The sequence below is a fragment of the Oncorhynchus keta genome, chromosome 26, assembly GCF_023373465.1.
Source record: "Oncorhynchus keta strain PuntledgeMale-10-30-2019 chromosome 26, Oket_V2, whole genome shotgun sequence".
Lineage (NCBI taxonomy): Eukaryota > Metazoa > Chordata > Actinopteri > Salmoniformes > Salmonidae > Oncorhynchus > Oncorhynchus keta.
The window spans coordinates 37,250,913-37,265,197 of record NC_068446.1 but is presented as its reverse complement, the minus strand read 5'-3'; the positions used below and the strand labels follow the sequence as shown (position 1 = coordinate 37,265,197).

Sequence of the window (14,285 nt, the reverse complement as noted above, 5' to 3'; positions counted from 1 at the left end):
CACACACACACACACACACACACACACACACACACACACACACACACACACACACACACACACACACACACACACACACACACACACACACACACACACACACACTATAATGTGGTCTGGGTTACATAACCTCTACTATCATAGATTCACCTTGCAGGCAGACAGACATCTCATCACTCAGTATTGGGTGTGGGTATGTGTGAAAGAGCGCGAGAGAGAGAGGACCGAATGTCTTAAATATTTTGGAGTAAAACGCTCTCAGAAGATAGGTAATAGATGGACTGAGTAAGTTAGTGCATGTTTTCAGTCTGTTAGCCTTGCTCACTGACACGGTGTTGACCTGATGGAATGAATAATCTCTCCATTCATTCTTTCACATCTCTCTCTCTCTCTCCTCTCTCTCTACAGGGTATAATTCTGTCAGGAGGGCAACGCCAGCGTATAGGTGTAGCCAGAGCCCTGTACCAACAGACCAATGTGGTCTTACTGGTGAGAGAGACAACCTGTCTACAGGTCTACACAGTGAACGATAGACTGCATGTGGACAGGGACAATGTACAACAAAAACAGAAGTCTCAGTATACTGAGAAATGAAGTGTTTAGATGAAGTGCTCATTTCATCTGCTTTTCCAATCAGCTTTATCAAAATAGTCAGAACTCCAATAGTCCTGTTTTTGACCTTTCACTTTTAATCGGTGTTGTTTCAGGATGACCCGTTCTCAGCGTTGGACATTCACCTGAGTGACCACCTGATGCAGGAGGGCATCTGCAAACTGCTGAGAGAAGAGAAGAGGACCGTGGTGCTGGTCACTCACAAACTACAGTACCTACCACATGCTGACTGGGTGAGAGCAGTGTGTGTGTGTGTGTGTGTGTGTGTGTGTGTGTGTGTGTGTGTGTGTGTGTGTGTGTGTGTGTGTGTGGTGTGTGAGTGGAGGCTCCTCAGAGGAAGGGGAGAGCCATCCTACTCAGTGAATTTCCTAAAAATTGTGAAACATGAACAAAGTTATCCTTTTTAGATTAAACAATATTAAATATATTCACGTCATCAAATAATTAAAATACACTGTTTAGCAATAGTCTAAAGCAGCCTCAACAGCACCCTCTAGGGTAGTACCATGGTGTAGCCGGACAACAGCGATTTTCTGTCCTCCTCTGGGTACATTGACTTCAATACAAAACCTAGGAGGCTCATGGTTCTCACCCTCTTCCATAGACTTACACAGTAATTATGATGACTTCCGGAGGATGTCCTCCAACCTATCAGAGCTCTTGCAGCATGAACTGACATGTTGTCCATCCAATCAAACGATCAGAGAATGAATCTAGTACTGAAAGCAAAAGCTACAGCTATCTAGCAGTGCAGTGCATAACGTGTGGTAGTTGACTCAAAGAGACAGAAAAACAACAGTTGAACAGTGCTAAACAAATTAATTTCTTAAAAATTAAGAGATTTTTTTCCCCTTTTTTAAATGATTTCCCTTATTTAGCTAGCTAATGTAGCTAATTTAGCCCACTCAACAACCTGTCTCAAACAGAGGAATGCTATTTATGTTAGCTAGCTGGCTAAGGCTCTTCCAAGTCAAGGTGAGCTTTCTGTTTTATTAATTTGTTTCCATTAGAGTATCATGTAGTAGCCTAAACCTATCAATATCACATGGAGCTGGGTGAATGGAACAGGAATGACAGTTAGCCAATATGTTGTAATAGAAATAAGGCCATGCTCATAAAAACATATCGTCCTCCCCCTTCTGCTAAGCTAAAATATGGAGTAATTTTAAGATGTGCATATCAAGGATCATTTAATTATTTGATTTTGAATTTTCTATCTAAAAAAATAAAATAAAAAATGATTTGATGAAACACTGAATTTGGCCTTACTGCTATTAGCCCATAGAAATGCATTGATAACATATGCATACATGGCAAAACAGATAGTGCCCAATTTTCTTTTTAAAGGAAGCATGTTTTGAAGTGTCTGTTTTATATCCCAGAGATTTAACAAAGCTCAGGATAATATTATAAAAAAAAATAATAATAATAATTAGACCCTTTTTTTGCACTAAATTACTTCTATATATAGTTAAAAAATGGCTGTCTTGACTGGTTCCAGGGCTACCTACAGACGGGTCTTGTGAGGCTTGTGGGCGTCCTAGAGCACAACAACATGCGTGGGTTTCTTGAGTCTCACCGTCTGAGACTGGGGTCTTATTAGTGTGTAGCCCAAACTGTTCAGACACTGCAGACCGCCACTAGTGTGTCTGTGGGTTTTTGGTTTTACAATCCTTGTGGGGACCAGACGTCCTCACAAAGATAGTAAAACAAGAACAATTGCTCACAAAAAAGGCTATTTTTAGCCTTAGGTGTTCGGTTTAGGGTTAGAATTAGGGTTACGGATTAGGTTTAGGGTTAGAATTAGGGTTACGGATTAGGTTTAGGGTTAGAATTAGGGTTACGGATTAGGTTTAGGGTTAGAATTAGGGTTACGGATTAGGTTTAGGGTTAGAATTAGGGTTACGGATTAGGTTTAGGGTTAGAATTAGGGTTACGGATTAGGTTTAGGGTTAGAATTAGGGTTACGGATTAGGTTTATGGTTAGAATTAGGGTTACGGATTAGGTTTAGGGTTAGAATTAGGGTTACGGATTAGGTTTAGGGTTAGAATTAGAGTTACGGATTAGGTTTAGGGTTAGGGGAAATAGGATTTTGAATGGGAATCAATTGTTTGGTCCCCACAAGGATAGTAAAAAAATGTGTGTAATTGTGTGTGCGTGTGTGCGTCTATAGATAACGTTTTGCTATTAGAAATGAGCCACTAATTAATTGTCCTACAAAAAATATTAAAAATATCTAGTTAACAGAAGAAAGGAAGACAAAATAAGGACAAAAGAAGGACAGAAGAAAAAGGAAAAGAAAGAGGACAACAAAGTGAAACAGTCAGCACTTCTATTGCAACTCGTATTTGTCCCAACGTAGTCTACACTGCTATCTGCCCAGCAGCTAGCCAGCTAGCAAACGTCCACCGTCTACCGAATAGCAGCACTGTAGAAACTATTACACTCAACTGAACGACTTGATTAGTGTAGTGTTAGCTAGCTACATAGTTGTCTTTGCTGTCTTCGTATCCAAGATAATTGTGTAGTTTAGAGCGTGTAGTCTTAGAGTGATTATCTTAATTTACCGAGGTTAGCTAGCCAGCTATTTGTCGTCCTTAACGTAGGAGACACTGCTAGCTAGCCAACAGCTAGCCAACGTCTACTGAATAGAACTTCCGCACTCAACAACCCGGTCGCATTTTCGCTCCACAGGTAGTATCACATTTTCATTTGATTTCATTACAGCACAACGGTTTGATTTGTTTGATCGTAGCTAGCTACATAGCTAGCTACTGCCGTCTGTGTATCAAAGATAATTGTTAGTTGTGCGATTTTCTAGGTTAGCTAGCCAGCTATTGTCGTTCTTTTAACGCAACGTAACATAATCAACACTGCTAGCTAGCCAGCTAGCCCCCGAATAGCAGCACTGTAGAAACTATTACACTCACGGAACGACTTGATTAGTGTAGTGTCAACAACGCAGCCACTGCCAGCTAGCCTACAAAGTCAACAACGCAGCCACTGCCAGCTAGCCTACTTCAGCAGTACTGTATCATTTTAATCATTTTAGTCAATAAGATTCTTGCTACGTAAGCTTAACTTTCTGAACATTCGAGGACCGTGTAGTCCACTTGTCATTCCAATCTCCTTGCATTAGCGTAGCCTCTTCTGTAGCCTGTCAACTATGTGTCTGTCTATCCCTGTTATCTCCTCTCTGCACAGACCATACAAACGCTCCACACCGCGTGGCCGCGGCCACCTAATCTGGTGGTCCCAGCGCGCACGACCCACGTGGAGTTCCAGGTCTCCGGTAGCCTCTGGAACTGCCGATCTGCGGCCAACAAGGCAGAGTTCATCTCAGCCTATGCCTCCCTCCAGTCCCTCGACTTCTTGGCACTGACGGAAACATGGATCACCACAGATAACACTGCTACTCCTACTGCTCTCTCTTCGTCCGCCCACGTGTTCTCGCACACCCGAGAGCTTCTGGTCAGCGGGGTGGTGGCACCGGGATCCTCATCTCTCGCAAGTGGTCATTCTCTCTTTCTCCCCTTACCCATCTGTCTATCGCCTCCTTTGAATTTCATGCTGTCACAGTTGCCAGCCCTTTCAAGCTTAACATCCTTATCATTTATCGCCCTCCAGGTCCCCTCGGAGAGTTCATCAATGAGCTTGATGTCTTGATAAGCTCCTTTCCTGATGACGGCTCACCTCTCACAGTTCTGGGCGACTTTAACCTCCCCACGTCTACCTTTGACTCATTCCTCTCTGCCTCCTTCTTTCCACTCCTTTCCTCTTTTGACCTCACCCTCTCACCATCCCCCCTACTCACAAGGCAGGCAATACGCTCGACCTCATCTTTACTAGATGCTGTTCTTCCACTAACCTCATTGCAACTCCCCTCCAAGTCTCCGACCACTACCTTGTATCCTTTTCCCTCTCGCTCTCATCCAACAAACTGCCCCTATCGGATGGTATCGCGCCGTCCCAACCTTCGCTCTCTCTCCCCTACTACTCTCTCCTCTTCCATCCTATCATCTCTTCCCTCTGCTCAAACCTTCTCCAACCTATCTCCTGATTCTGCCTCCTCAACCCTCCTCTCCTCCCTTTCTGCATCCTTTGACTCTCTATGTCCCCAATCTTCGGCTCGGTCCTCCCCTCCCGCTCCGTGGCTCAGACTCATTCGGAGCTCACAGAACAGGGCTCCGGGCAGCCGAGCGGAAATGGTGATGCCTCCCTGCGGACCTGGCATCCTTTCGCTCCCTCCTCTCTACATTTTCCTCCTCTGTCTCTGCTGCTAAAGCCACTTTCTACCACTCTAAATTCCAAGCATCTGCCTCTAACCCTAGGAAGCTCTCACCTTCTCCTCCCTCTGAATCCTCCTCCCCCTCCCCCCTCCCTCTCTGCAGATGACTTCGTCAACCATTTTGAAAAGAAGGTCGCGACATCCGATCCTCGTTTGCTAAGTCAAACGACACCGCTGGTTCTGCTCACACTGCCCTACCCTGTGCTCTGACCTCTTTCTCCCCTCTCTCTCCAGATGAAATCTCGCGTCTGACGGCCGGCCGCCCAACAACCTGCCCGCTCGACCTATCCCCTCCCTCTCTTCTCCAGACCATTTGAGACCTTCTCCTTACCTCACCTCGCTCATCAACTCATCCCTGACCGCTGGCTACGTCCCTTCCATCTTCAAGAGAGCGAGAGTCAACAACTACAGACCAGTATCCCTTCTTTCTTTTCTCTCCAAAACTCTTGAACGTGCCGTCCTTGGCCAGCTCTCCAGCTATCTCTCTCAGAATGACCTTCTTGATCCAAATCAGTCAGGTTTCAAGACTAGTCATTCAACTGAGACTGCTCTTCTCTGTATCACGGATGCGCTCCGCACTGCTAAAGCTAACTCTCTCTCCTCTGCTCTCATCCTTCTAGACCTATCGGCTGCCTTCGATACTGTGAACCATCAGATCCTCCTCTCCACCCTCTCCGAGTTGGGCATCTCCCGGCGCGGCCCACGCTGGATTGCGTCCTACCTGACAGGTCGCTCCTACCAGGTGGCGTGGCGAGAATCTGTCTCCTCACCACGCGCTCTCACCACTGGTGTCCCCAGGGCTCTGTTCTAGGCCCTCTCCTATTCTCGCTATACACCAAGTCACTTGGCTCTGTCATAACCTCACATGGTCTCTCCTATCATTGCTATGCAGACGACACACAATTAATCTTCTCCTTTCCCCTTCTGATGACCAGGTGGCGAATCGCATCTCTGCATGTCTGGCAGACATATCAGTGTGGATGACGGATCACCACCTCAAGCTGAACCTCGGCAAGACGGAGCTGCTCTTCCTCCCGGGAAGGACTGCCCGTTCCATGATCTCGCCATCACGGTTGACAACTCCATTGTGTCCTCCTCCCAGAGCGCTAAGAACCTTGGTGTGATCCTGGACAACACCCTGTCGTTCTCAACTAACATCAAGCCGGTGGCCCGTTCCTGTAGGTTCATGCTCTACAACATCCGCAGAGTACGACCCTGCCTCACACAGGAAGCGGCGCAGGTCCTAATCCAGGCACTTGTCATCTCCCGTCTGGATTACTGCAACTCGCTGTTGGCTGGGCTCCCTGCCTGTGCCATTAAACCCCTACAACTCATCCAGAACGCCGCAGCCCGTCTGGTGTTCAACCTTCCCAAGTTCTCTCACGTCACCCCGCTCCTCCGCTCTCTCCACTGGCTTCCAGTTGAAGCTCGCATCCGCTACAAGACCATGGTGCTTGACTACGGAGCTGTGAGGGGAACGGCACCTCAGTACCTCCAGGCTCTGATCAGGCCCTACACCCAAACAAGGGCACTGCGTTCATCCACCTCTGGCCTGCTCGCCTCCCTACGACTGAGGAAGTACAGTTCCCGCTCAGCCCAGTCAAAACTGTTCGCTGCTCTGGCCCCCAATGGTGGAACAAACTCCCTCACGACGCCAGGACAGCGGAGTCAATCACCACCTTCCGGAGACACCTGAAACCCCACCTCTTTAAGGAATACCTAGGATAGGATAAAGTAATCCTTCTCACCCCCCTTAAAAGATTTAGATGCACTATTGTAAAGTGGCTGTTCCACTGGATGTCATAAGGTGAATGCACCAATTTGTAAGTCGCTCTGGATAAGAGCGTCTGCTAAATGACTTAAATGTAATGTAAATGTCCTGTTCTTTATCTCTTTCTCTCCGTTCCTCGGTCAGATCATAGCGATGAAGGACGGCACCATTCAGACCGAGGGGACTCTGAAAGACATCCAGAACTCTGATCCTAAGCTGTTTGAACAGTGGAAGACCCTGATGCACCGGCAGGACGGGGAGTTTGAGAAGGTACCAAGCCATATATCTGAAGATGGCAATGACAGACAGAGACAAAGTGGTGATATTGTCGCAACTGATAAGGAATTGTAATGTGTTTGTACTGAGCATGCTCTTTTTGAGTCCTCTTTTCCTGCTTTGTTTTAAATTCATCTGGTCAAGTCTATTTCGCCAAACTACTTCAGCTGAAACTCTGATGCGTGTCTGTTCCAGGAGACAGTGGCTGAGAGTATGACGGTGTTGGAGCGTAAGAACCTGCGGAGGGCGATGTACTCCAAGGAAGCTTCCAAGACTGAGGAGGAGCACGAAGGTGAGAGGTCAAAGTTCACAAACCTCCACATGAGACTGAGGGACCCCGGGCTGTCAATCCCTCTCTGATGGGAACCAGGGGGTTTGCATCATTGCTATTTCCTTTTGTATGCTTTGTTTGTGCAGACTCCAAAATTACAGGAGATATATTTACTGGGTGGTAACATCTTGTGAATTTACCCTCTGTGTCTCTAAAATGTGATGCCTCCACAGTTTCCTATCCTTGTGTCAGTCTCGGAACCTACTGTGTCTCTAAAATGTGATGCCTCCACAGTTTCCTATCCTTGTGTCAGTCTCGGAACCTACTGTGTCTCTAAAATGTGATGCCTCCACAGTTTCCTATCCTTGTGTCAGTCTCGGAACCTACTGTGTCTCTAAAATGTGATGCCTCCACAGTTTCCTATCCTTGTGTCAGTCTCGGAACCTACTGTGTCTCTAAAATGTGATGCCTCCACAGTTTCCTATCCTTGTGTCAGTCTCGGAACCTACTGTGTCTCTAAAATGTGATGCCTCCACAGTTTCCTATCCTTGTGTCAGTCTCGGAACCTACTGTGGAGCTAATAATGTGTTGATCCTGTTGTGTCTGTCTGTGGTCCTGGAGTAGTACTCATCAATGGCCTTCTTTTCTCATCCTCTTTCTTTCTCACCATTCACCACTGATCTGTAGAAGACATGGACTGGTCAAGTCCTGGGGCAAAGGCTCTACGTCTTTAAGATCTGTTGAAAAGGAAGGGGCCGGGGGAGATCTGGACCTTGGTTGTCTGCTGGTTTTCATCCTTCCCCTTAAACCAACAACTGGTTTAGGCCTGGGAAACTAGGTGGAGAATCAACACCATTACTACAAGAATAAAGTAGCAGTGGGAAACAGGAAAACCAGCACACTGCTGCTCCCTCAGACCAGAGTCCCACACTGGTTTAGAGAGTATTGGGACAAGGCCTGAGTGTGTCTCTCTGCTATGATGTCTTGATAGAAGTTTTCTTTAGGCACAGATCTAGGATCAGCTACCTTCCCCCATCATTACCTCCACCACATTACTGACCCTAGATCAGCATATACGCAACTGCATCCCACTCTGAGTCTGATTGGTTTGTGTGTCTGTCCGTGTTGTTGTGACTGTGTGTCTTGGTGGTGGTACTGTGCTCCTGATGCTGTGTTCTGGTGGCTCCCCGGTGTAGACTCGTAGGATATCCCCAGCACAGAGTGTTGCTGCTCTTTAAGCTGAAGTAGGGCCGACTGTATGGTTTTACTGAGTGGTGACCAGTCGTGACCAGTCGTGACCAGTTGTGACTAGTCTGTAGCATCGTGCTGCAGCTACACTCCTTGGTACTTCCCATGTAGATCCTACCCTATGTCCATGTTGCTCCTATTGGCTTGTAGCTTGAAGACTCCATTCTTTCCAGTTTCCATCCTCTTTCTCTCCCTCTCTCCCCTCTCTCCTCTCTCTCCTCTCTCTCCCTCTCTCCTCTCTCTCTCTGAGGAGGATGACTCTCTCTCTCTCTCTCTCTCTCTCTCTCTCTCTCTCTCTCTCTCTCTCTCTCTCTCTCTCTCTCTCTCTCCCTCCTCCTCTCCCTCTCCCTCTCCCTGTGACCTGTCCCGTAGACACATGTTTTGCCCATCAGGAAACAAATGAGGGATCAATACAGTACTGAAGCCTTGCCTGCTCTGTAGCTACAGCTAAATCAGTGGAGGCAGCTGAGGAGAGGACTGCTCATAATAATGTCTGGATTTGATTTGATTTGGATCTCCTTTAGTCCCCATTTGGACTAATCTTCCAAGAGTCCTTTTAAACGTTAAAATACAATTTATAATACAAACACACTTTCACATATAACACACTATTACAAACATACATAATACACTAGCATAATGACCCAATAAATACTCAATCTAAAAAAATATTGACTGGAACGGCGTGAATGGAATGGCATCAAACCATGTCTGGATGTATCTGATACCGTTCCACTCATTCTGCTCCAGCCATTACCACGAGCCCATCCTCCCCAATTAAGGTGCCACCAACCTCCTGTGAGCTATATCTCTTTCTCTTCCCCCTCTCTCTTTCATTGTTTTATCTCTACATATCCATCCCTCTCTCATCCCTCTCTGTCCTTCCAGAAGAGTCTGTGGAAAGTGAGGAGGATGACAGCCTGTCCCAGGCCATGCGTCACCGCACCACCATCCCCTGGCGCTCCTGTGGGGTCTACCTGTCCTCTGCAGGGCTCCTCCTGCCACTGCTCCTCCTATCACAGCTCTTCAAACACACCCTCATGGTTGCCATCGACTACTGGCTGGCCCACTGGACCTCCCACGTCATCACTGCCAAGATGGACGCCACCGGGAGAAACTGCACCGTCGCTCAGGTCAGAGGTCAATTTGGTCCCACTAAACCAAACGGCAATGTGCTTTGAAAGAAACGGTGGTTACGTTTTATTCTACAGACCACTATTTACAATACACCGGTTGTATCCCCTTATAGAGGTCTACACTATAAGGTGTACGTACACCTGTTGTATCCCCTTATAGAGGTCTACACTATAAGGTGTACGTAAACCTGTTGTATCCCCTTATAGAGGTCTACACTATAAGGTGTACGTAAACCTGTTGTATCCCCTTATAGAGGTCTACACTATAAGGTGTACGTAAACCTGTTGTATTCTGCGCTTGTGACAAATAAAATTAGATTTGATTTGAAAAGGTAGTTTACATGATAATTCCTGCTCAGTACAGCATTCATTTAATATATACAGCTGAAATAGGACCATAAGATCATGTTAGAAAACAACACATGTTGAGTGCAGTACTTCTGACCTCAAAGTTCCCAGACAGAGCCTCCATATGTGTGTGTTGCTCTTGAGCTACATTCAGTCTCATCCGCATACAGTATGTACAGTCGTGGACAAAAGTTTTGAGAATGACACAAATATTAATTTTCACAAAGTCTGCTGCCTCAGTGTCTTTCGATATTTTCGTCAGATGTTACTATGGAATACTGAAGTATAATTACAAGCATTTCATAAGTGTCAAATGCTTTTATTGACAATTACATGAAGTTGATGCAAAGAGACAATTTTTGCAATGTTGACCCTTCTTTTTCAAGACCTCTGCAATCCGCCCTGGCATGCTGTCAATTAACTTCTGGGCCACATCCTGACTGATGGCAGCCCATTCTTGCATACTCAATGCTTGGAGTTTGTCAGAATTTGTGGGTTTTTCTCAATGGGATTAAGGTCTGGGAGGACTGACCACAAGTTCTTGGGAGTTTCCTGCCCATGGACCCAAAATATTGATGTTTTGTTCCCCGGGCCACTTAGTTATCACTTTTGCCTTATGGCAAGGTGCTCCATCATGCTGGAAAAGGCATTGTTCATCACCAAACTGTTCCTGGATGCAATTAATTGCAATTCATCTGATTACTCTTCATAACATTCTGGAGTATATGCAAATTGCCATCATACAAACTGAGGCAGCAGACTTTGTGAAAATTAATATTTGTGTCATTCTCAAAACTTTTGGCCACTACTTTAGATTGAAGGGCAATTCCACCACTTTTCAACCTAATTTTCATTATCTCCTGCACAATACCATGGTCTGCATTTGTGAAAAGGCACATTTCTATGTTTTGTACCCAAAAACATCAAGTTAAAAAGTTCTACCTGATGGCATCATCAAAAGATAAAACATTTTAAAAACGTGATTTTCAAACACTTAAGGTTGTATAAGTCAAATGTACGGTATACACCTACCGACGAAATGCTTAGTTGCAGGTTCCTTCTGGACAATCCAACAACAATAAGAAATAATAAAAGACAAGACTAGGAACATAAAGTAAGTGGCTCAGTAGAATAGAATAAACATTTTAGCATAAGTATAATACAGGAAGGCACAATTTATAGTCCAATATTTACATGCGTTTTGGGGAAGGGGGGATTGGGGGGCAAGTGTTTAAATTGTACAGTATTTAGCAATCATATTAAGAGTCTGGTACCAGCAGATGTGATGTGTGCGTGTGTGTGTGTGTGTGCGTGCGTGCATGTGTGTGTGTGTGTGCGCGAGTGAGTTAACGTGTGCTAAGGTGCAGAGAATCAGAGCAGGTGGTCAGTTCAAGTGTTCAGCAGTCTGATGGCTTGTAGATGGGAGCTGTATTTGAGCCTGTTAGTATCAGACCTCAAGCTATGATACGGTCTGCCCGACGGTAAGGGGAACAGCTCATGGCTGGGGTGGGAGCATATGTCCCAGTGTAGATGTCCTGGAAGGGTGGGTGCACGGTCCCAGTGATGTACTGGGAAGCCTTCACCACTCGCTGGAAGGCCTTGCGGTTGTGGACGGAGCAATTCCTGTACCAGGCCGTGATGCAACCAGTCAGGAAGCTCTCGGTGGTGCAGTGGTTGTTTTTGAAGAGGACCCGGGGTGGCAGGCCAAATTTCTTCAGCCGACTTAGGAAGTCGAGGCGCTGCTGTGCCCTCTTGACAAGAGTGGTGGTGTTGTTGGTCCATGTCATTTTCACTGTGATGTGGACACTGAGGAACGTAATACTGCTGACTCTCTACTGCAGTCCCGTTGATGTGGATCGAGGCATGTTCCCGCCTCTGCTTCCTGAAGTCTACAAACAACGCCTTTGTTTTGCTGACGTTGAGGGAAAGCTTGTTGTCCTGGCACCACAATTCCTGTTCAGTTACCTCCTCTCTATAGACTGACTCGTCGATGCTGGTTGTCAGGCCTGGAGAGGTGGAGTCGTCAGCAAACTTGATGATAGAGTTGGTGTCGTGCAAAGCCATGCAGTAGTGGGTGAACAGGGATTACAGCAGATGGCTGGGGACATGCCCCTGCGAGACCCCTGTGTTAAGAGTCAATGTGGAGGAAGTGTTGTTGCCATTCCTCACAGCCTGTGGTCAGGACGTCCAGGATCTAGTTGCAGAGTGTGGTGTCCAGACCCGGGGCTCTGAGCTTGGTGTCGAGCTTGGAGGGAACAATAGTGTTGAATGCTGAACTGTAGTCAATGAACAGCATTCTCACATAGGTGTTCCTCTTGTCCAGATGTGTTACGGCCATGTGAATAGCGATGGAAATGGCATCTTCCATGGATCTGTTGGTGAAGTAGGCAAATTGGAATGGCTCCAGTGTGCCTGGCATGCTGGCCTTGACGTGGGCCGGCCATGACCAGCCTCTTGAAGCACTTCATGATGACCAGGGTGAGTGCGACGGGTGATAGTCATTTGGGTCTTGTTTTTCTTGGGCAGTGGGAAGATGGTGGTCTCCTTGAAGCAGATGGGGACTACAGCCTGGGACAGGAACAGGTTGAAAATGTCTGAGAAGACGCCCGCCAGTTGGCGAGAGCCTCGAGAGTCTTCCTGGATGGCTTGGTATAGTCTGGTCGTCCAGAGCAACAAGAGTCTTCCTGGATGGCTTGGTATAGTCTGGTCGTCCAGAGCAAAGAGAGTCTTCCTGGATGGCTCGGTATTGTCTGGTCGTCCAGAACAACAAGAGTCTTCCTGGATGGCTTGGTATAGTCTGGTCGTCCAGAGCAACAAGAGTCTTCCTGGATGGCTTGGTATAGTCTGGTCGTCCAGAGCAACAAGAGTCTTCCTGGATGGCTTGGTGTAGTCTGGTCGTCCAGAACAACAAGAGTCTTCCTGGATGGCTCGGTATAGTCTGGTCGTCCAGAACAACAAGAGTCTTCCTGGATGGCTCGGTATAGTCTGGTCGTCCAGAGCAACAAGAGTCTTCCTGGATGGCTCGGTATTGTCTGGTCGTCCAGAGCAACAAGAGTCTTCCTGGATGGCTCGGTATAGTCTGGTCGTCCAGAGCAACGAGAGTCTTCCTGGATGGCTCGGTATAGTCTGGTCGTCCAGAGCAACGAGAGTCTTCCTGGATGGCTTGGTATAGTCTGGTCGTCCAGAGCAACGAGAGTCTTCCTGGATGGCTTGGTATTGTCTGGTCGTCCAGAGCAACAAGAGTCTTCCTGGATGGCTTGGTATAGTCTGGTCGTCCAGAGCAACGAGAGTCTTCCTGGATGGCTTGGTATTGTCTGGTCGTCCAGAGCAACAAGAGTCTTCCTGGATGGCTTGGTATTGTCTGGTCGTCCAGAGCAACAAGAGTCTTCCTGGATGGCTCGGTTATTGTCTGCCTCTAAGCGAGCATAGAATGTGTTAAACTTGTTTGGGAGGGAGGCGTTGGTGGGCACCATACATATGGATTTGCAAGTCTGAGTTGTCAAACATCAATTCAAATTGGTCTGTATTGTCTTTTTGCATCCCTAAGGTATTTTCAGAGCTCGTACCGGCTTACCTTGGACATGTCGCACGCCACTGAGTCACCAGGGTTCATTCTGCTGACATTGACTTATGCAGTACAGGCTCTCAGCATGGTACGGATATCTGCTGGGGTATGTCCGGATTGTTATTGCCAATACATTTCCTAATGAAGCCTGTGACTGATGATGCATATTCTTCAATGTTGAAGGATGAGTCCTGGGTGGATGAATCTTTGAACATATTCCAATTACTTTTCTTCAAAGAGTCCTGCGGTAATGAGCCTCCTCTGTCCAACACCTCACCTTTCTTCGTGTTGGAGACGTTTTCAGATGAATAAGAAATACTTGTACTTTTTTATTGAACCTTTATTTAAGCAGGCAAGTCAGTTAAGAACAAATTCTTATTTACAATGATGGCCTACCCCGGCCAAACCTGGATGACGCTGGGCCAATTGTGCCCTGCCCTATGGGACTCCCAATCACGGCCGGTTGTGATACAGCCTGGTGATGCCTCTAGCACTGAGATGCAGTGACTTAGACCGCTGCGCCACTCGGGAGCCCAATAAATCTTTGGGGGTAATTCGTTAATTGTATTTTCTGTGTACTTTTTGTTCGATCAAGCACCTAGAAAATGTTGCTGTGAGTGTGTGCATTAAAGCCTGGGACCTGATGACTTGCCTCAGCTCCCTGTGCTATTGCCAAGGCTTTAGCTCATTGGGCTTGACAGTCTTGTGGGTAGCCTAGTTGGTTACACTACCTCAGAGCTTTGATTTGATAAAAACTTGAACATTACCA

General features: G+C 46.7%; 1 protein-coding gene across 2 annotated transcripts in view; it reads left to right on the top strand.

The window, feature by feature from the left end:
* Nucleotides 1-14,285, top strand: part of LOC118358785 (ATP-binding cassette sub-family C member 8-like) — a 149,041-nt gene that overhangs the window by 108,431 nt on the left and 26,325 nt on the right. For both annotated transcript variants that reach the window (XM_052480696.1, XM_052480695.1), the window contains exons 21-25: nucleotides 409-489; nucleotides 708-845; nucleotides 6,817-6,942; nucleotides 7,144-7,240; nucleotides 9,356-9,600. In XM_052480696.1, the coding sequence (XP_052336656.1) occupies nucleotides 409-489; nucleotides 708-845; nucleotides 6,817-6,942; nucleotides 7,144-7,240; nucleotides 9,356-9,600 (687 nt within the window). The remainder of the gene's footprint in view (nucleotides 1-408; nucleotides 490-707; nucleotides 846-6,816; nucleotides 6,943-7,143; nucleotides 7,241-9,355; nucleotides 9,601-14,285) is intronic.